At 32.8% G+C, this 21,235-nt stretch overlaps 1 protein-coding gene across 1 annotated transcript in view; it reads left to right on the forward strand.

Annotated features, from left to right (window-relative positions):
• The window catches only part of LOC140441791 (zinc finger protein 395-like), a 232,435-nt gene extending 211,752 nt beyond the window's left edge, over window positions 1-20,683 (forward strand). Inside the window, exon 6 of the mRNA XM_072532712.1 lies at window positions 9,943-20,683. Coding sequence (XP_072388813.1) covers window positions 9,943-10,357 — 415 coding nt within the window. The 3' untranslated portion in view covers window positions 10,358-20,683. The remainder of the gene's footprint in view (window positions 1-9,942) is intronic.
• The last annotated feature ends 552 nt before the right edge of the window (window positions 20,684-21,235 follow it).

A 21,235-nucleotide genomic window follows, 5' to 3' on the forward strand; every position in this document is an offset into this window, starting at 1 on the left:
GGACATATTTTCACAGAATTCTAGTCTTCGGTCGATATCATTATCTGAAAGTTGGTGCACAATTTTTAATTTGTATGGATACATGGTGTTACCAATACCCCGTCTATATAAGCGCGACCAGCTCTGAAACCGTTTTGATTATCTGATTCTTTAACCTGTTCTACAATTCGGTGTTTTAGTTCTATTCCATAAAGCCGTGCTACAGATCATATTACACTAATTCCTCTGTAAATTTTGCAGTCCTCTCCGCTATTTTCCTTATAAATGAAAAATATGATGGCTATATTTCATTTTTTTGGTGGCGGCTCGTCTTAATTCAGGCACAAAAATAACCGGAAGGATCTCCATTAATTTATCGTGAGCTGGTTTGGATAGTTCGTTTCTTGTATTTCCTAGATCAGGGGATTTCCTATTATTTAGCTAAATCACACTTTTTCTTACTTCCACTGCAATTAGTATGGCTTCTTGTTGAACATTCCCGTCCTAGATTTCTTCTGAAATGTCTTCCTGAAATTATAGTCTCCTGTTAAAAGTTTATATCCACTCTTGGATACTAAATAAGATGTAGTCCTGCAGCGTCTTTTTTCTGTGTTCTTAGTCCTCTAATAACTTTCCAGGCTCTATTTGCTCTTGTATTCCGGCGCACTTATTTACTTCTTGACATGTTCTCTTCCAATAAATATTTTTTCATTTCTTTATTTCACTTTAACTAATCTTTGCTTCTTATTCCTATCCTCAGAAATTGCAGTAGCTAACCATTTGTCCAAAACCACAGCAAAGCAACAGTCATTTACTTACGTAATATATCTAAATAAACAATATTTGGCAGGTAGAACGAACCTGGACTTCATTAATAAACCGCCAAATGTTTAGTAGGTAGCTTCGTTTTTGTATCTCATCATGAGAGATGTGTACACACACACATAGAGTTATATTTAAAATTATGTAGACTGGGACACGTGTGATGACGTTTAAATTAAATACTATTAGGTCGGACGAAAATAAATTGAGATTTTTATATCGTTAGTATTCGTATATAGATTGGAATCCCGAATAAACATGTTGTAGAACGGTGATAATGTTACTACGCGGTTAGATTTATGATAGAGATTTTATTGGATAAATAAAGTAAAGTAAAGTATGCTGCGGTGTGATTTATTAAAACTGTTGTGTTTAAACTTTCCATAATGTAACAAAAGCCAACCTGAATTTAGCGTAACATCAGAACGCTGAATTATGTCATACAAACATTAGTTCCCGGAAGTGGGTCTTAAGAAGAATCTTTCATTTAAATAATCACAGATTCAGTTAACCACTTAAATTTCAGATTCTTGGAATAGACAACAAAAATGTGGTTTAGTAAGAAAGAGAAAAATGTCGGCTGACCCAGGAATATTGGCTCGTATCTACTTGTCAAGATAAATGTAATATGCGATAATACTGAGGTATGACCAAGATAATGGGAGAGTAGATAGTGACATGTTGGCATTTCGGTGAGTTTTCGATCATGCTGTAAAATTGTAAATTTGAAATATGTGGTAAAGTTAACATTAAAATAATCATCACACCCAAAAACTATGTAATAAAATAATAGGAAAATTAACATTAACTACATAACATCAGAAGTTATTTAGATATCACGATTTAAACAGATATGCTGAGTGACATATTAAATGGTGGATATAACAGCATCGTTTTTAATAAGATGCTATAGAAAGATTGCATTGGCACTAGATTGGTATGATAAGTTCTCGAAGATAAACGCAATAATTTTTGATTATATTAAGACCCTTAAGAGGTATAGGGTTAAAGCGCAAATTTAAATATATGAACACAAATTATAAGAAATTGGGATTTGCAGTTCTTTCGAATATGATTGTATAAACGGATTCCGAGCATATTCAGGAAGTAAATAGGAGGAGAATACGCAAATACAAGGAAGTATCAGTCTTCATTCACACTACTACATCATGACATGTTTCGGTTATATTGAGAACTCATTATAATCATCATTCTCAGCATATTATCCCTTACCATTCGCTTTTCTGTACCATGTTGTACCGGCTGTTTCCCTTATGTCATAGTCCCATCTTAAATTTGGATGTCTTCTTGGTCTCTTGACGCCTCTTGGATACCACAGTGTAATTCTAGTGGACCACCTACTGTCAGTTCTTTTCGCTAAATGTCCCGTTGACTGCCATTTTAAAGATTTAATTCTATGAATTACATTAGTAACCTAGGTTCTCTGTCTGATCCATTCTATTATTTTTCTATCTCTCTTTGTTAGACCTAGTATGCATCCATTGACCTTTGAGTGACTTTGAGTTTCAATATTATCTCTTTCTTTTGTGCCCAAGTTTCGCAGCCGTATGTCTTGATTGGTAGTATACACTGATTGAAGGCTTTTTTCTTCAGGTGGATTGGCATCTTCGATTTGAATATAAGTGCATTTCTACCAAAAGATGGCCAAGCTAGTTTCATTCTTCTGTTGATTTCTGGGACTAAGAAGTCAGATTTATATATTAATTGTTCCAGGTATACGTACTCGTCTACTGTCTCAAGTTCAGTGTTGCTAATTTTTATATCTTGTACATCCACTGCCTCGTTGTACATGACTTTTGTTTTTGTCAAGTTCATTTTTAGGACAACTTTATTGCTTAGCTGGCTTAAGGTCGCTTATAAGTTCTTTAAATTCTGCAGGATTATTAACAATCAGAACGATGCCGTCTGCAAATCTTACGTGGCTGAGATATTCTCCATCAATGGATAGGCCTTTGATCTGCCAGTTTATTTTGTTGAATATTTTTTTTGTAGAGTTGCAGTGAAGAGCTTTGGTGATATTGCGTCTCCTTGTTGGACGCCTCTGGTAGTGGGACATTCCGGAGTGTTTTTTTATCTTAGCTTTTGCTTGTCTGTATATATTTGTCAAAATCTTCATTTACGGTTTGTCAATGCCTTGGTTGGTCAAAGATTTTATTACTACCTTGGCATATATAGAATCGAAAGCCTTCTCGAAATCTATGAAGTTCCTTTTCCTCCGTGTTGCACCATTTACTCGCATAATTAACCTTTTCTTCTATTATATACCTGTATATTAACTGTAGAGGCTTTGTCTTATATTCGAAAAACAGCATTAACATAAAGGAATACAACTGGAATAAACGCAAAAAAGGATACCTTAAGTTAAATGAAAAATTTGAGAACGTTGTTTAACAGTAGCAATACACCAAGAAGTGACATTTGTTATTTTTTATATTTATTTAGACATTGTAAATCAAATCTAAACAGATTCTCTTTTTTCTCCATGTTATATAATATTGTACATTATTCTCCTATAAATAAAATTATATAATAGAAAAGTAATACATTAGCGAAAGTTTTTTAATAAAGATGTATGTACAAAACAACTATTACGCTGCGCAGAATCTCTAACCTGCTAACACCGAATTTTTTTAACGATCTAACGCTGGATACTATGACGGTCTTGACATTTTTTCTCTTTGACCTACATTTGGTGGATCGATATCTATTTTTGGCTACGTTTATAACCTCTAAAATGTGTACGCTCTCTCCCACTGGTTTAGACGACTAGACGGGGTAAAAAATATTTTTTGCTACTCAATGTAGTCATTACCGAAACCATAAGTGTAAAGAGAATCATTATATCAAAGTATTCATGTAATGGTTTGTTTAGAAACCTTGAAACGTCTGGAAAAGTAATTCTAGTGGTAGTTTTTTTAAAAGATCGGTAAAATTTGTAATAAATATTTAATATCAAGAGGCCGTACTGAAATTCTACATACAAGAATGCTTTAATCAATTATTAATTTGAATTACACGTTATAAATTCTGAAATAATAAAGAAAGTTAGCTTACAAAAACTAAGTGACGTATGTTGTTGGCAATACATTATTTTATTACGGATAAACAACCTTCGAATGTAATAAAAGAAGAGTCACAAAAATAGCACGTGCCGCACGCCATTTAAAAATATTTTTCTGCATAGATAATCGTAAACATTTTCTATACAGAATGTGCTACTGCCGTTTTCAAGGTTGCGTTACATTCTGATGACGTGCATGGACTAGGACGAGTGATGAGTATTTGGCCTTCTACAAATGTGTATGCTGTGACATAACTGGTTAAATTCATCGGCTATTAAAATATGAACTGCAGAATTCGGCATTTAACATTTATTCAAGGCAATCAGCCTATTATAACATAAAGTACATAACTGCTGCTTTGGAGCTATATTAAAAAGGTTTATGAAAAAAAAAATACAAGAAAGTATGTTGTAAATAAAAGCCTCTAAGACCTGTCCATACTGTAATTTACCTGAAACATTATTTTGTGTTCGCCATACATATTTGTTACTTTAGTTTAGCGCCTGGTGTCTTTTAGTAGTTCCTTCTCATCTTCACAAGTGTGGCCTGTAACGGATTTCTGTACAATATATTCTGGAGGCCTAAGGTTGCTTTTTTGCTTCCTCCTGGTCCATATTTATCCCACGAGAAGGTAAGGAATGGATGTTACTTTTAAATATCACACATTAAAAGTTTTGCCACGATGCAGTGGTGGAGGCTTCTTCTTCTCCTTCTTACGGTGCTTATCTGTTCCGGTTGTAGACGTATTGAACCACTTCCTTAACTTTTAAGCTAATATATTCTTCTTCTCCCTTCTTTCGAAATATCTTGCCCTGAAGAATGAGTTGCAATAAGCCATATCTGTGTTCATTTCTCATAACATGGCCAAAATAATCTAATTTGCGCTCTTTGATTGTGTTAGTGATCTCGTATTCCTTGCCTATTCTACGTAGGACCTCAATATTAGTCACACGATCCACCCATGAAATTCGTAATTTGCGCCTGTATCATCACATCTCGAAGGTCTCGAGCTTTTCTAAAGAAGCTTCAGAGAGCGTCCATGCGTCTACTCCGTATAATAATGTAGAAAATACATTGCATAATGATAAGAGATTTTGGTACTAAGTGGTAAATCGTGACTTCTGGAAAGAGACTTCATCTTTACGAATGCTGATCTTGGTTTCCCTATTCGTTGTTTTATTTCAGTAGAGTGGTTCCATTGGCTGTTTATGTTAGCACCAAGATATGTGTAGCTATTTACCCTGTCAATTGGCTGTTGGTTTACCAATTCGCGCTTACGAACTACTATATACTTTGTTTTGTTCGTATTGAGATCCAGCCCATATTCTTGACTTATATCTGATATGCACGACATCTAGACTATCTGCAAAAACTACTGCGTCGTCAGCATATCGAATGTTTTTAGACGCATTCCGTTAACTAAGACGTCTTTCTGTATTTGACAGAATGCATCTTTGTCTCACTCCTCTGTGATTGTCTCTGTCAACTGGTCATCCTCTTTAATGATGGCAGTTTGGTTGTAATATAAATTATATATAATTCGCAAGTCTCTATCATCCAAGCCCGCTTTTTTCGAGGTCGATATGAGCTTGCCATGTTTTACTCTATCAAATGCGTTTTTGTAGTCGATAAAACAAATATATACATCACAGTTGACATCCCTGCACTTCTGAGTAAGCACTTATATAGCGAGAATAGAGCTTTTTGGGTGCCTAAGGTATCGCGGAATCCAAATTGTGCCCACGACACTTGTTCTTCAAAATTTTTATATATTGTTATGAATCACTTTTAAAAACGTTTTAAGTAAGCGGCTCATTAGTAGGCTAATTATTTTGTAGTCTTCGCATGTTTTTGCATTAAATTTTTTTGGTATAGTTACGAAGGTCGACTTTAACCAGCTTTGGGGAATATTCCCAGTTATATATGTTTTGTTAAATATAGTCGTTATCCATTTTATTCCTTGTTCGTCCATAAGTTTCAGAAATTCTGTATAAAATTTGTTACTCCCTACAGTTTTACCATCTTTACTTTTTTTAATAGGTAGCTGTCGTGACTTCTTCAATGGTAATCGGGGGTCCTGTTTGGCATTCTATGTCTTCTGAATGACAGTCAAAATGGCAATCTGCCTTTCATCTGCACATTTTTCTTCCAAATATTTCTGCTAGTACCCCCAAAATAATTTCAACTTAAAAAAAAGCTAAAGTAGAAAAAATAAAAAATATGTATTTCAATAGCAAACCATTATTTTACTGATAAACAGAAAAAAATAACTTCATTCCAAAATATATTATATGTAGAAACAAAAAAGCTAAAAACCAAAATAATAGAATTTATCATATTCCCGATGTAGGAAGAGGGCATCGAAAGGTACATGTGGTACGAAACAACCTACTTAATAGTCACTAATGGACATTTGATTTGTTATTCTTCTTTACGTAACATACTTGTCTTTCCTCAAAGGAACACTGTGCATAAAGCTGCATATTAGATCTTCAAGTAAAAGAAAGTGTTCTTCTAAAACTCCATTCAAACTAGGATTGTTTGTTTTATATTATTCTATTTTTTGTCAAATTTCTCTATTAAAATATATTTTTCATTTTTGGTTCCACAATGTTTAAACTTAGGCGCACCCGGTCCCTCGATTGTAATAATAAACTTTTATAAATTTTGAAGGCTGACCTTGGACCGTTAGCGATTCCGTTTACGAGGTTGTGCAGCAAATCTAGCGATGCGATGTTTGCCTCGGATCATGGCAATGCTTCGATAATGGCGACGCGTTCGAATAATAAACACACCAAACATCTTCCGTTACTTTTGGTTGATTTTAACATGGGCGTGACGAGAATCCGGCAACGGTTTCTTGCGGTTTATATAAAATGAGCTGCTGTGGAATAGAAATTTTTTATTTACCTCTTTGGGTGAAAGTAGAAATGCTAGATTTTTGCCTTATATATGCATATAATCGGATTTATTATGGATAGATAAGGTTGCACTTTTAGAATAACAAAAATCATTCATTAGAAAATTAGTTCCGAGTTTCATTCAAACTTGTGTCTGTTGGAGTGGATACAATGCTAAACTATACGATTGGAATGATGATCCCAATGAAAAAATTAACGATTAACATATTCATTTCAAATAAAATGCAAATAGTAATTAATTTCATGCGCAATGTAAAATCAGTAATAAAAAAAAAGACAAAGCTACACCTATTGAAAAATAATAGTAAAATAATAAAGTACTCCACCTGCAGTTTTGTTGGGTGGATCGAGGAGCTCGACAGAACTGTTGCCGGCCCCAAGCCCAGATAAAGGAGTAGGGGTCTACAGTCAGGTTAGCACCATACTGATAGACTTTAAAGCCATACAGCTCATAGAAACAGGATTATGTCTTGGAAAAGGAATGATTTCATTACGAAGACTAACGCGAGAGAGAGGACAACGAATTTATGGAAAACGATAAATATACTTCGCATCGGTACTTGGAACGTAAAGTCTCTAAACACAAAAGAGCAGAAAATTACAAAAGAGCTTATAAAAAAAAATATAGGCATATGTTCACTACAAGACGAAGAAAAAAGGAAAGGGTAAAAATATGCTAGATGACTATCTGATGATTTACAGTGGTGTTGCGAAAGAAACCAGAGCCAAAGAAGGAGTGGGAAAAACACATAATATATGTGATAACAAAACACCAGAATACACCACAAAGATAAAAGTCGAAAGCTTACAGGATGACTCCACAAGATACCTATTCCAAAAAAGAATAACCGAAAAAAGCAGAAACGCATATATCACAGAAAGTGATGGGGTCGAAGAAAGCTGGGCAAAAATTAAGTCTAATATCTTAGCCTCGACCAAGGAAGTTCTTGAAGAAATATAAATAAAAATCGTTCCCAAGGCGAAAAACTCCATGCTTTTGTACAGAAGTGAAGGAAAATTGTAAAGAAAAGAAAAAAGCTTACCTGAAATACATGTCAACCAAAACACAAGAGGCATACCATAATTACAAGACAATTAGAAACGAAACGCTTGCACTTGTTTTATTGTAAGAAAAATAAAAAATGATCACTGGGAACGCTTTCCGAAAGAAATGGAACATGATTTTTACGGCCTGCAAAAGGAAATATGGCACTAAGAGGTCAAAGAATGGAGGTAAAAGAACTAATAGAACCAAAACACATAGAAAAGGATACGTGGATTGACTACCTAAAAATGCTCTATGCAGAGAAAGAACAAACGACGCTAGAACCGGAAACACCAGAAATTACCACAAATTAAGAACTTAATGTAAATGTCCAGGAAGTTCGGAAAATACTTGAAAACCTGAAGAACAGAAAAACAGCAGGTAAAAACGGGATACCAAACTAATTACTGAAATAATGTGGAACAGCAATGACAGTGCAATTAACAACATTAATTAATAAAATTATAAAAACAGCCAGAAAACTACAGAGGTATAAACTTGTGAAATACTACCCTAAAACTTACAACTAAAAGTTTACAAGAACTAATGAATCAGAGGATAAGTTTAGCAGATGAACTATAGGGTTTTCGTACTGGAAGATCGTGTACAGATGCAATATTTGTCATAAAGCAAATTACTGAGAAATCACTAGAGTATAATATACCAGCATTTCTGTGTCTGATTGGCCCAAAGAAAGCGTTTGACAGAGTAAGACTCAAAGATGTAATCCATCTTCTTTATAATAGAAAAGTTCCTCTAAATATTATAAAAACTATCGAAAACATCTACAAAAATAACAAAATGGAAGTCAGAATAGATGGACAACTTACAGAACCTATAGAAATAAGCAACGGAATAAGATAAAGGGATTCATTGAACTCCATGCTCTTCAATTTGATCATGGATGAAATCATCAAAAGCGTTAACAAAGGAAGAGAATACAGAATGGGAAACAAAGAAATAAAAATACTCTGTTACGCAGAAGACGCAATATTGATAGCCCAAGATGAAGATAGTCTGCAAAGACTAGTCCACAGATTTAATATAAGATCAAAAGAATTTAATATGACAATTTCATCTCAGAAAACTTAAACAATAGTAGTCAGCAAAGAACCAACCAGATATAAAATAGAAATTGATGTCATCAGTATTGAACAAGTAATGGAATAACATACCTGGGAATTACACTGTTTAGCTATGTAGACCTGGACAAAGAAGTGAGAGATCAAGTATAAAAAGCAAATAGACTGTCAGGATGCATTAATAACACTACATAAGTCATAAGTCAATAATTTATAAAGCCAGTGTAACACCAAAAAAGACATATGCCTCAGAAACAAGACCCGACACAGTCACAACGCAAAGGCTACTGAAAACGGCAGAGATGACAGTACTGAGAAGAATTACAGGAAATACGCTGAGAGATCGAAAGAGAGGTGAAGACATTAGAAAAAAATGTAACGTACAGTGTATAAATGAATGGACACAAAATAGAAAAAAGAATGGAATAACCACATAAGCAGAATGGAGTAGACCCGTATCGTCAAAATATCAAGAGGTAAGTCACCAATCGACAGAAGAAGTATCGGACTTCATAAGCAGAATTGCTTATGAAGAAAAGAAGAAGAAGAATAATAAAGTAAACAACTATTATCATTTGTAATATATAAAATCACATATCCATTTGTTTCTCTGTCAATAGGAATAGTCTGACAAACAGTTTCTTTTACTCAACAAAAAAAATGTTCACAATTGTTATAAATGAGAATATTTAGACGTTTGCACTAAAACGTTGTTTCTTTTGATGTTTTCTACTATGTTTAATGGATATTAACCACAATTTCCTATTTTAAGTGTGATTTAGTAGTGGCAGACGATGTCCTATTCTAAATTTCAGTAATAAAGTATTTTTCATAGCGTCTGCGTCGCTGTGATCCAAAACCTGACAAATATTTGTTCGCGAATAGAACAGTACAGAAGGAGGGCCGAAAATACATTCATTTTTTACACCTTTTATTCTCGGGTTTTAACGGTGCAGTGACGAGACGATTCGTTGAACATATTATAATGTTACTCTTTTTTTATTTTTCAGGGATCAAGTGTGCGAAGATTCAGAAGAAGAGTTTTACTATACAGAAGTAGAATTAGGGTTGACTAGCCCCCCTCCCACTCTCTCCCACCGCGACATGGCCAGACCTTTCCATGAAGACCCCGATTACCAAAGATTTTTGGTTGGCAATATGCGCCAGTGTTTGCTAAGTCAGCAGCAGCAGCAGCAGCAACAGCATCAAATACAGCCACAGCCGCAACCACCACAGCCGGTTCCACAATCGCCACACAAGCTCCTTAAGTTGTCGCCTCGTCCTCACAGTCCCAAGATGCCAGTATCCCCCAGGAGGATCCGAGGCGAAAATAAGAAATGCCGAAAGGTTTATGGAATGGAACACAGAGAACAGTGGTGCACACAGTGCAAGTGGAAAAAGGCTTGTTCTAGGTTCGGCGACTGATACGCGCCCTCCAAACGTTAGAGACGCTTATCAAAAGTGCCCCGAAATGTGTTCTTTAAAGGACAAAAAGGGTGCGGACTACCCTGATCTCAACACTTGATGGAAGTACAACTAATACGATATTTCTCTAGTGATTGTCAAAGATCAATCAAATCAAGCTGTATCTGTGTTCTTTCAAAAAAAAACTTTACTCAATATACTGCTGCACTTCTTCGGAGGCTCTACTACAGATCCAACTTTACTAAGGAATATATGAAACTGATTTAGTTTTGATAGATTTCTTGGTATTAAACCAATAGTTAGTTTATGATGCAATATGCAGTGTTATCTAATTTTCGGGTTTCTCAAACTTCATAAAACTTAATTGTAGGCAACCAGAAAAACATTTGCTGTTTTAAAGATTATTTATAATACTGTGAACTACATAATAAAGTCCATTAGAGTTACTACGTTATTATAGCTGTTAATTGTTGTTGTTAAGAAAAAAGCATTATCATGTTTGTAATTTTAAAAAATCATTTTTTCATTTTATTTATTTTCGCATCGTTATTTATTGTATCGTTTTTGCATTATTCGTTTTTTATTGACTGTTAATGTTATTTTTTTATTATTATTACCATGAATATAAAATTAATGTGTGCAGTATATCTCACGAAACCTCATATTATAATAGATATACATAGGATTTGTTTCTAATTTGTCTCAGAATCGTATTTGTTTTGTTTTATTAATTCAAAATAAAGAATTTTTTCGCATACAGGTTGTGCAGTTGAGCAAGCTATACAAAGTTTGAGAAGTGAAGTATTTTAACATTATTTTTTATTTTATGTAGGACTTTTAAATCAGAATTTAACTAGCAGTTGTTTTCTTATACTTTTATTTCATTATTCTGTACTATCAATTCCTTGATCTCCTCTAACAAAGTAGATACCACGCGTTCTAATTAATTTACCACTTTTTGAGAACTTGATTGATTGTTTTACTTCACTTCTCACGCTCTTTATGTAATTCTTTGTTTTTTATTAGTAATATTTTAATATATCAAAATTTAAATGCTATTAGCATGCATTCTGTAGTTAACTTGGATCTGTAGAATCATAAGACTGCAAATTTAGAGGGTCACGTCCACATTCTTTTTTGAGACATCTTTACGGTTGCCATTTTAAAGGTAACTAGACTGACAATGGACTGAACTACTCTATATACCGACTAATATTAATTGAGCCTCCCAGTATTACCAATACATAGAGTCTAGTGATGTAGGACTGAGTCTCAGAAATGTTATTTAGATTTTGTTGTGATTTTGTTCAGATTGTATTATTTTCGTCAGAAATGTTTTATTTGTTTAATGGTATTTAAGGTTTATCGTGGTTATGTCAACAATAAGAGTAAATATTGACTATTCACTATACTCTTTTAAATTCATAATCGTAGCGTTTGTGGATTGTTAAAAGTCATTACGTATCTTTAACATACTGCATCAGTTACACGTTTGCTCTTTTTAATTAATATGTTGTTTCTTATGGGGTATGGAACAAGTGGACTAAGCAGGAAGCAGCTTCCACGACTCCATAATAACAGTAAAATTAATATTACTCGTCAAGACTAGGAATGACTTTCAAAATTTTGTCCATCGGCGCAGAGAGCAGACAGAAAAACGGAATTTTTTTACAGGTCGAGTGTACTCCTCCTACTAAGATAATTCCCGGTTATTTTGCTGGGCATCAAGTGGGCGTGCCTATTCTAGGATTTTCAAAGTCATTCCTAGTTTTGACAAAGTGCATGGTATTATATTTCACTCTGAAAAATCTGGTATTTTGTGTCTACACGTAAAGCTCAAAAAAGAAAGATGAAGTTCACATAACTACGAATACTGAAAGTATTTTCTAACAGGGAGTCTCTAATTTTATATTCTTTGTGATGTACAATCAAATTCCTTTGACATTTGCGTTAAAAAATGGTAAAAGTAATATTCATCCTGTCGATTATTTTGACGAATAATAAAAAAGCTTGATCCTGACAATGTTAAAGTGTTAACAGGTATAATATTGGTCGTTATGTCACAAAGAATGTATATCTAACTACCTATCTAGCAATCAAATATGGTAGAACTCATATCAAATCCTCAATTCAAAAATATGTACTGGCAGTTCTTCAGTTTAATAAAGAAGATAGTTTTTTGTGTAAAAATATATGTGTTCCAAAAGAGCAATAAAACAACATCAAAGTTATCAAACAATTGATACTCGTAAAATGTAATTGCGTTAAATGGACAGTATCGTTCTAGATAAATATAAATCTTTACTTTTAGTTTCTAACGAACATTTTATAAAATAACTCGCAGACAAATTTACCTTAGAAATATTATCACATCTTCAACGATTCTATTTGTTGTGAGTGTGCTCATATGAATAATATAAAAAAAATATTCCTTTATAGTGAGGTTTCTTCTGCAGCTATTTCTACATGTTTTTCTCGCTGTTGCACTAAGAACTTTAATACCATAGTTTTTCTTATAATCAAATTTAATATTATTGCAATAATATCATCATCAAGTAAGCAGAAGTAAAGGGCTGCGTGTGAATCTAGCTTGAGGTAACAAAGTGATGACCAGCGGACAGTATCCCTTATCATCAAATTTCTTATTTTCCTGCTTTTTTTCTGAAGACATTTCTGCTTGCAGCCTTTCTAGATGCTTGTGGAGTTGGCTTATGTGTTTTTTGTTTTTCTTTTATCACAAGAGAATTCGGTGTAGAGGTGAAAACAACTGATACTTGCGAAGGTCTTGAACTACTTGTCTGTGGAGGAGCCTTCAACGATGATGAAATTCGAATATTTTCAACTGAGCACTGTTTATGTGGTAGAATGAAGGTGTCAGATTTATGTAACTAGATTAGTTGTAGAGAAAGTTTTCCATATGAGGCGCCTTGAAATAATAATTCGTTCCTTTTTTTCCAAGCTTTTGCTCAGCATTTACACAGAGAACAACAGTGACATTTGGTCCTCTTTCAGCGCTTATTAGGAAACCCACCTGTTTCCGCTCCTAGGAACTAAAATTATGGCTAACTGAGATAGTCTTAAGAGTTCTAAAAGAAATCTCTGATGTGTCTTTAGAAAATCTCTAAACCAAGCCGTTCCAGCTGACTTTTTGTTTTTAGAAAACCTGTCGGGTTTCATGTCGAATAGTCGGTCTTCCATATCTAAAACATACTTCTTTAAGTAAGTCTCCAATTCTTTGGGAAATGATATAGTGAATCGGCCAAGGCTTTTCGAATAATATCTCCCTTATCTATCTCCCTTAGTAGCTTAATTTCAGTTCACTTTTAGTCTTTCTTTTAAAGTACTCAAAGGCAGATTAAAAAGCGTATCGGCTCTTTTAAAAGACTTGCCATTAGAAATATTCAAAAGGTGTGCCGTTAGAAATATTTTCCAATGTAAGTTCATTGGAGGGACCATTTTAACTTAAACTATAATCAAATATAAAATCGAATTTACATGAGTGATTTCTAATAATTAACAACGAGAGTGATAACAAATAAATGAATGAAATTATAACACTAGCAGAAGAACAACAAGGTTTTAGGTCGGGAAGATCATGCACCGACGCTATATTTATAATGAGGCAAGTGCAAGAGAAATCATTAGAATACAAAAAACCGGCATATCTATGTTTCGTGGACCTTAAGAAGACATTTGACCAGGTCAAATTAAAAGATGTTATCCACTTACTGTACGCAAGATTCCCTGAGTCCTCTATTGTTCAACCGGATTATGGATGATATAATAAAAACAGTAAGAACTAAATTAGGATACCAAATGGGAGAAAAACAACTTAAAATAATCTGCTATGCAGACGACGCTATACTACTCTCTCAAAGTGAAGATGATTTACAACGTATGCTGCAGCAATTTAATATAACCGCCAAAAAATTTAACATGTTAATTTCCCCAAAAAAGACCAAATGCATGGTTACAACAGCAAATTTACTAAGATGTAAATTGGAGCTAGAAAGTCAGATAATAGAACAAGTGATGGAGTTTAAATATCTAGGCATCACATTATCTAGCTACAGAAAGCTCGAAACTGAAGTGGAAGATCAAGTGAATAGAGCAAACAGAGCTGCAGGCTGCCTGAATTAAACAATATGGAGAAATAAAAATATAGGGAAAAAACGAAAGGCAGAATTTACAAAACAGTCATCAGACCAATAATGACATATGCGGCAGAAACAAGACCTGACACAGAGGACAAAAAGGATGTTAGAAACAGCAGAGATGAAAACACCTAAAAAACACTGAAAAATTTATGGTAAGACACTATGGGACAGAGCTAGAAGTACAGATATACGAAGTAGATGCAAGGCAGAGAACATCAAGAACTGGGTAAGAAATAAAAGAGTAGAATGGATCGATCATATAAGACGAATGACAACAAATAGAGTAGTAAAGACGGCAAGAGACGGTTCCCCAATAGGAAGACCACAAAAACGATGGAACGACAACTTTCTGGAGGCACATTGAAAAACAGACAGAGTCATGTCTATATAAAAAGAACAAGAAGAAGAAGACTTCTGATAATTATAGAAATTGCAACAGTTTGAAATAAACAACAAAATTACCTTTTTAAACTCCATAAAAAATTCTACTTTAATTAAAATTTAAAACACAATTTTCGTGAGCACGAAATTAGCAATATTACATGTGTTTTTATAGGCCATAATTAAAACTTCACATTTTGTATTAAAAAAATGAATTTTTAGTTCTATAAGTGCTGTGCGGTGCCTCAGTCTGGAAGTACTAGAAGTAAAACACCTGAAATGGTATTGATTCATCTTCCACGTTCAAAAATAATACGAGAATTAGGTTTTAGCTAGCCCACAGAGAGTCGGCACAGATCTAGACAAATAACAACTATAGCCTTGATAATTTCTGAGAGAGAAAAAAGAAAATATTTCTTAACACCAAAGATGATTGCCTTTGAATTCTATAGCTATTGTCTACCAGCTAGCAAACTTATTACACAATTCGGTTTTTGATATATTTACTATAAAATTATTTTACATATTCTTGCTTCGCTTTATATTTTGATATATTGATATTATATGATTTTGCTCATATTTTTTATTAGACTTAAAAAGTAATAAAAAATGTTGAAATGTTAAAATAAACATCTTAAAAAAACTTTACACAAAAGACTGTCTTTATATTACAATAATATCATTGCTTTATAGTTGTAGGTAGTATGATAAGTTGTAAATTATGTCTTCGTATGAGTAGTATCTAAAACCGTTGGAATATTCAAAAGTCCATGACAATATCACTAGATTATTATGAGCTTACATTCCTGATTTCGAAAGAAAACAAAGCGAATATATTTTAAAAATATATTGTAAATGAGACTTTAATGTAAGTTCTGTAAATAAGATAAAAGTGTATAACCAAAGCTTGTTATATTGAGTAAACCAATAAATTTGGATAGACAAATCCAAAATGAAGCAATCATCCCTTTTTATATTTTTGGCGTAGTATGGCAGTTAAATATTTTTAAAGATAAGATTATATACTAATATAGATCCAGAGTAGTCACTTTTTAGCATACAGTGCCCGTATTTTAAACAGAAAATATACAATTCCCTCTTAAATTAACCAAATGGATTAGGAATTAACTTTATTTCACTGATGTACGTGTTATGATACTTCGGTATGTTCACCTCATTACATTATTGTTATATTTCCAAATATAACCTTATTTATTTACTATTTATGTTGATATATATCTAGTAGTCTCTCCAGCTTTACCCAAATAAATATTTTCGTATTCCCAAGGTAGTTTATCAACTTAGTTCTTTAATATATATTTTCGTATTCCCTAGGTAGTTTATTAACGTAGTTCTTTAATATTTCTTGTTCATTATTGGGTTTAGTTTTTGATAAAATAGATCTCAATGTGTTGGTTGTTTTAAATGTTGTTGTAATGTTGTATTTAAGGTATTTTATAATTACAGTCTTTGTTATTTGTTGTTTAATATTGCGATAAAATAGAGCTTCTTCTGGTTCTTCTTCTGATGTCGTACGTTGTGCAGCGTGTAGGAGTTCATGCTGGTTGGATTATGCGTAAGGATTCTTCCTCTGATTAGGTCGCACAGCGTCTTTCCTTTCCGACCGTCAATTTTGTCCATTAAAATGGTTGTTAGAATATTATATTTGTCGCCTTTTAAAATATGGCCTAGGGATGAGATCTTTCGCTGTTAAAGATATTAGAACATCTCTTTGGGTATTTGCTCTTCTTTAGACCTATTCATTTGTATTTTGGTCGACCCATCAAATTTTAAGCAATCTTCTGAGACACCACATTTCGAACGCTTCAATAAGGCTTAGCGATCTTACTTTAAGTGACCAGGTCTTGCTACCGTAAAATATTATTGAATTAAATATACCGTAGTTATTGAATTTGGTAAAAGTATTTCTAGCTATTGTTACTCGTATCTGCACTTTTTCGTCACAGTTCCACTTACTGTTTAAGGTTGCTCCAAGATATTTAAATTTATCAACTCTGTTTATAAGGTGGTTGGATATTGCGTTCCAACGATTAATATTATTTACTATATCTTGTAATTCTTCTATGTTGTCTGCTATGATAGCTAAATCAGCATATCGCAAATTATTTATCGGAATTCCATTTAATTTGATACCTTTTCATTCTGCTGTGCAAGTTGAAAGATCTTTTCCACATACATGTTACACGGTAGAGGGGAGAGGATGTAGCCCTGTCTCACGTCCTTACTTATTCCTACTTGTTTTGTATATAGAACGTTAGAGATCCTTAATTATTTTTGCTTTGGAGCCCTTTGATTCCAAAAGACCTCATTGTGTTTGTATTAATAGTTGTTTCATATCGTTAGTTTTTCTGATACGTCTTTTATGTATGATATTTTTATTGTCCTTGAATAAGTTGTTGGACCTGTTTTAGGATATTCTTTAATGTTGTGTTTTTTTTTATTTTATCCTTTGAAATTTCTTATTTATAAATGATAATGGAACATATTTTTTTACTAAAACAAATGCTAACAAATGGTATAATAATTTAATGATCCCATTTGAAATATTTACGTTATGATTTAGCTTGTATTTCAAGTAATATTCCTTTTTATTATAATTTAATTATACTTATACTTTAATTTATTGATTGAAATGGATTGGTACTTTTTGCCTTATATTCTTCTGTTTGAGATCTTTGTCATCTCGATTTCGATCATCAGTTTGTGATTATTGAAACGTATTAACGTTTATCTTATATTTATTATATAGGTACATCAACTTATTCATAAAATTCTTGAATCATTTGTTTAATTTAGAACAATTTTTCATTGTTTGTTTCACTATTTACTAAACTGCATCACTGGATGTTGAACAAGTGACTATGCTGTTTATTATTATCTATATAGATGGCGTATTTGTTCGTTAGTCCAAGCGTTTGATGTAATTGTTGCCTAAGATGAGATTAGTTTTACAAAATATTTAAGAAAAAGCATATATGATGACCCAAATTTGGGAAATATTTCCTCAAATTTACAGTCATTCTACTATTTTTAAAACTAATATCGACAAATAAAGGATCTCGAAGCCAAAGTGCAGAAAAAATTGTAGATGGTCGCGCTACCTTACCTTAATAACGTAACTGATATGAGTTGCGTGTTTTTGAGCCATATTGTAGTATGTTTATTCTATATTTTTTCTTTAATCGTTAACGGTTTCTCATTGTTGCTTTTTTACTTCTTGTCTGGGCAATCTAGGATAGTAGAAAGATGATAGAAAATGAACATGTCTGCCATAGTATTGATGTTTGTAGTTTGTTGATTTTGGCATATTTTTAAAATCAAATTTAAAGGCTTTCTAGTTTTATATTATAAATTTGAAATTGTTATGAATATTGGGATATGAAATGTAAATTAAATGGATACATATAATGTCAGTTGACCTAACGAAAATTCCTGTGAAACAGTTTTTTTTTTAACACTAAAAACACATTGCCCTTTTTTAATTTTCTCATAATTCTTATTTTCGGTGTCAACACAGTGCTTCTGGAGCAATCATGAGTGTGGATTTTATAGAATTTAAATTCGAAATGGAATATAAAATTTCTTGATTTATTTGTGAGGAATATTGACCACAGATACGAATTTTTTATTAATAATAATCCATTATGTCTCCGAAGCAATATCACCTGTTTTGTGAGCCTAGAAACTGTTTTCCCTAGAAAGGGAAGTAACCCAAACCAAGGACGCATCTTTTGTTCGGTCTGGGGACCATTAACATGAACTTTGAGCTACCCAATCCACCCCAAGCATAACGCACATGCGAAATGGAAGACATAGTCATATGGCAAACACAACGTCTTTTCCGGTGGCCATATAAAAGAATAGTAGTATTCTACTGTCAAGTAGAATCATAGATTCTAAAGGAGTTGTAAGATATTTTATGAGTATTCTACTGTTGAGTAGAATCATAGATGCTGAAGAAGAATGATGTGAAGAAGATCATGAAAGCCTACAAGGAGAGTTGTATATTGGAAGATATTAATCAGTTCATTGGCAAATAGACTTACTATCAGTGAGAATGTTATACTGATATTGAAAACGCTCAGAGATACAGATCTAATTGGAAAAGATTATGAATTACCTTGATGTTGTAAAAAGTTTGGAACGAAAAAAGACGGCACATGGCCATGGCGAAGAAATAAATAAAAAAATTCTTATGAGTTACTCTCTACACACTACGCTCTAGGTTAAAGTGGGTTGCTACAGGATCGCCAGCTCATGAGAGCTACCAGTAGACACAGACATGTGATGATTAATGTGGTTTTAATTAATTAGTACCAGTCATTGATTGATTAATGACCATCATTAATCAATCATGGCGCAGTCAGTAAGATCCAAACCCACGCTCGAAAGAACTGAACGTCAAAAAAATATTGTTCCTGGCAAACCAGCCAATGATGTGATGATTATCTTGATACAAATAATTCACCCGCTTAAATATGTTCATGAATGACGTATGAACCTACTTATTATAGTATACTCAAAAACCATGTATTGCTAACGATACACTGTTTTGTTTCTCCAAAATATTTATTTGAAAATATAGAAGACTAGGGTTGTTAGTTTTTAATTTTAATTATAATTTTTGTTTACTGTAGAAAGTAGGAAAACCAATATTCTTTCATTTTAATGGTGTCTCCTTGATATTGGGGGCATTTTACTGTTGATGTAAATAAGGTTCAGAATTTTTCTGTGAAATACTGAAAGAAACTATTGGTTGTTCCTTTACGATAAATTTGTATTTCTGCATATGGTGTACGCTAAAATTACCACATAACTTGAAATTTGGAGCAATAGTAAGCAGTAGAATAGAATTTTATGCTTCGTTTAAAGAATGTAGAGTGCTTAAGGTTGATAATAATAAAGTAAATCGGCCATCAAATCGGGCGCCGAATCATCGGGAAAATTTATAAATTATTTGTAAGTTCTGTATTATCCAAGCACACGCTACCTGCACCGCTTCAAGTTCTGCGCGACTCTCAAGTGGCGCTGAAGTCGCCTGGACACAATTACATATATGAGATATATTCTTACTTTTACTCTTCGTGGCCGGAATACACATCTTATTAAGAAGAAAATTAATATTTTATTACATCAGAACTATTCAACTTGCTGTGCCCGCTCGTTTTAAGTAAAAGATCTTCATAAGTACACACGGAGTTCATATCTGTACATACTAAGAGGTGATCTGCATACAGACCAAGTCTGAACTTAAGAGCTTAGTAAGAGACTTAAGTGACTTTAATGTGACCAGTAATAATTCTTATGCTCTCAGTGGGAACGACGTTCAACGAGGAACAGCATACTCGCCTGCCTTAACACAAAGGGTTCATAATACTTGTGACTGCACTTGGTTACTGTGACTCAGCGTGAGCATGAACTTTTAACAACCAACTATCAGGATGGTTGCAGTGCTAATGTATTAGAGTCTTAGGAGTATTAATAACAGCACAACCTTCATATACTCTACGCTAGAGTTCATTTTAAATTGCATAGAAATAACGTTTTAAAAAGAAAGCTTAATGCAATTCAATGACTTCATTTCTATACTATATAAAATATGGATGATAATAATCTATCAAAACGATGAATGAAATTTAAGGTACTCTATTGGGCACTAATGGGCGAGTTGTAATAAAATATTATTAATTGACTTACTTGGGTAAGTAAATTTCCATAAAAGCTATATAAGATGCATGTCCAACATGACTGTTTTAGTTTTGCTAAGCCCTAAAAAAGAAATTCATGTTATCGACTGTTAAACTTTCATTTTTTAAATAATTAAGGATTATATTTTTTATATTTTGAATATAACTACTTGAATGTAAATAGATAAATTTTGAAACGTAGATTTACTACATGTATACGATGATTTTTTGATTTAAAAAATATGCCAAAAGTGTGATGGTGTCTATTAAAATCATTCTTCGATCCTATAATTGTAAATATTTCTTATGTTTGTAAAGACCTGCACTAAACTCATGTATTCTGAAGGACGTATCAAAATGAACATTATTTTAAAAGGGTTTATGCAGAAATAATTAAAATGTCAAATACATTGCCAAATATTCAGCGAATATATATAATTATATATATTTAATATATATATATATATATATATATATATATATATATATATATATATATATATATATATATATATATATATATATATATATATATATATATATATGCATAATGTTAAAGTAAAAAACATGTCCACTTATATACCTACATATATAAAAATTGGTTGTGCTTTATATCTGAAGAATTGGCAATA

The sequence above is a fragment of the Diabrotica undecimpunctata genome, chromosome 5 (genome assembly GCF_040954645.1).
Source record: "Diabrotica undecimpunctata isolate CICGRU chromosome 5, icDiaUnde3, whole genome shotgun sequence".
Lineage (NCBI taxonomy): Eukaryota > Metazoa > Arthropoda > Insecta > Coleoptera > Chrysomelidae > Diabrotica > Diabrotica undecimpunctata.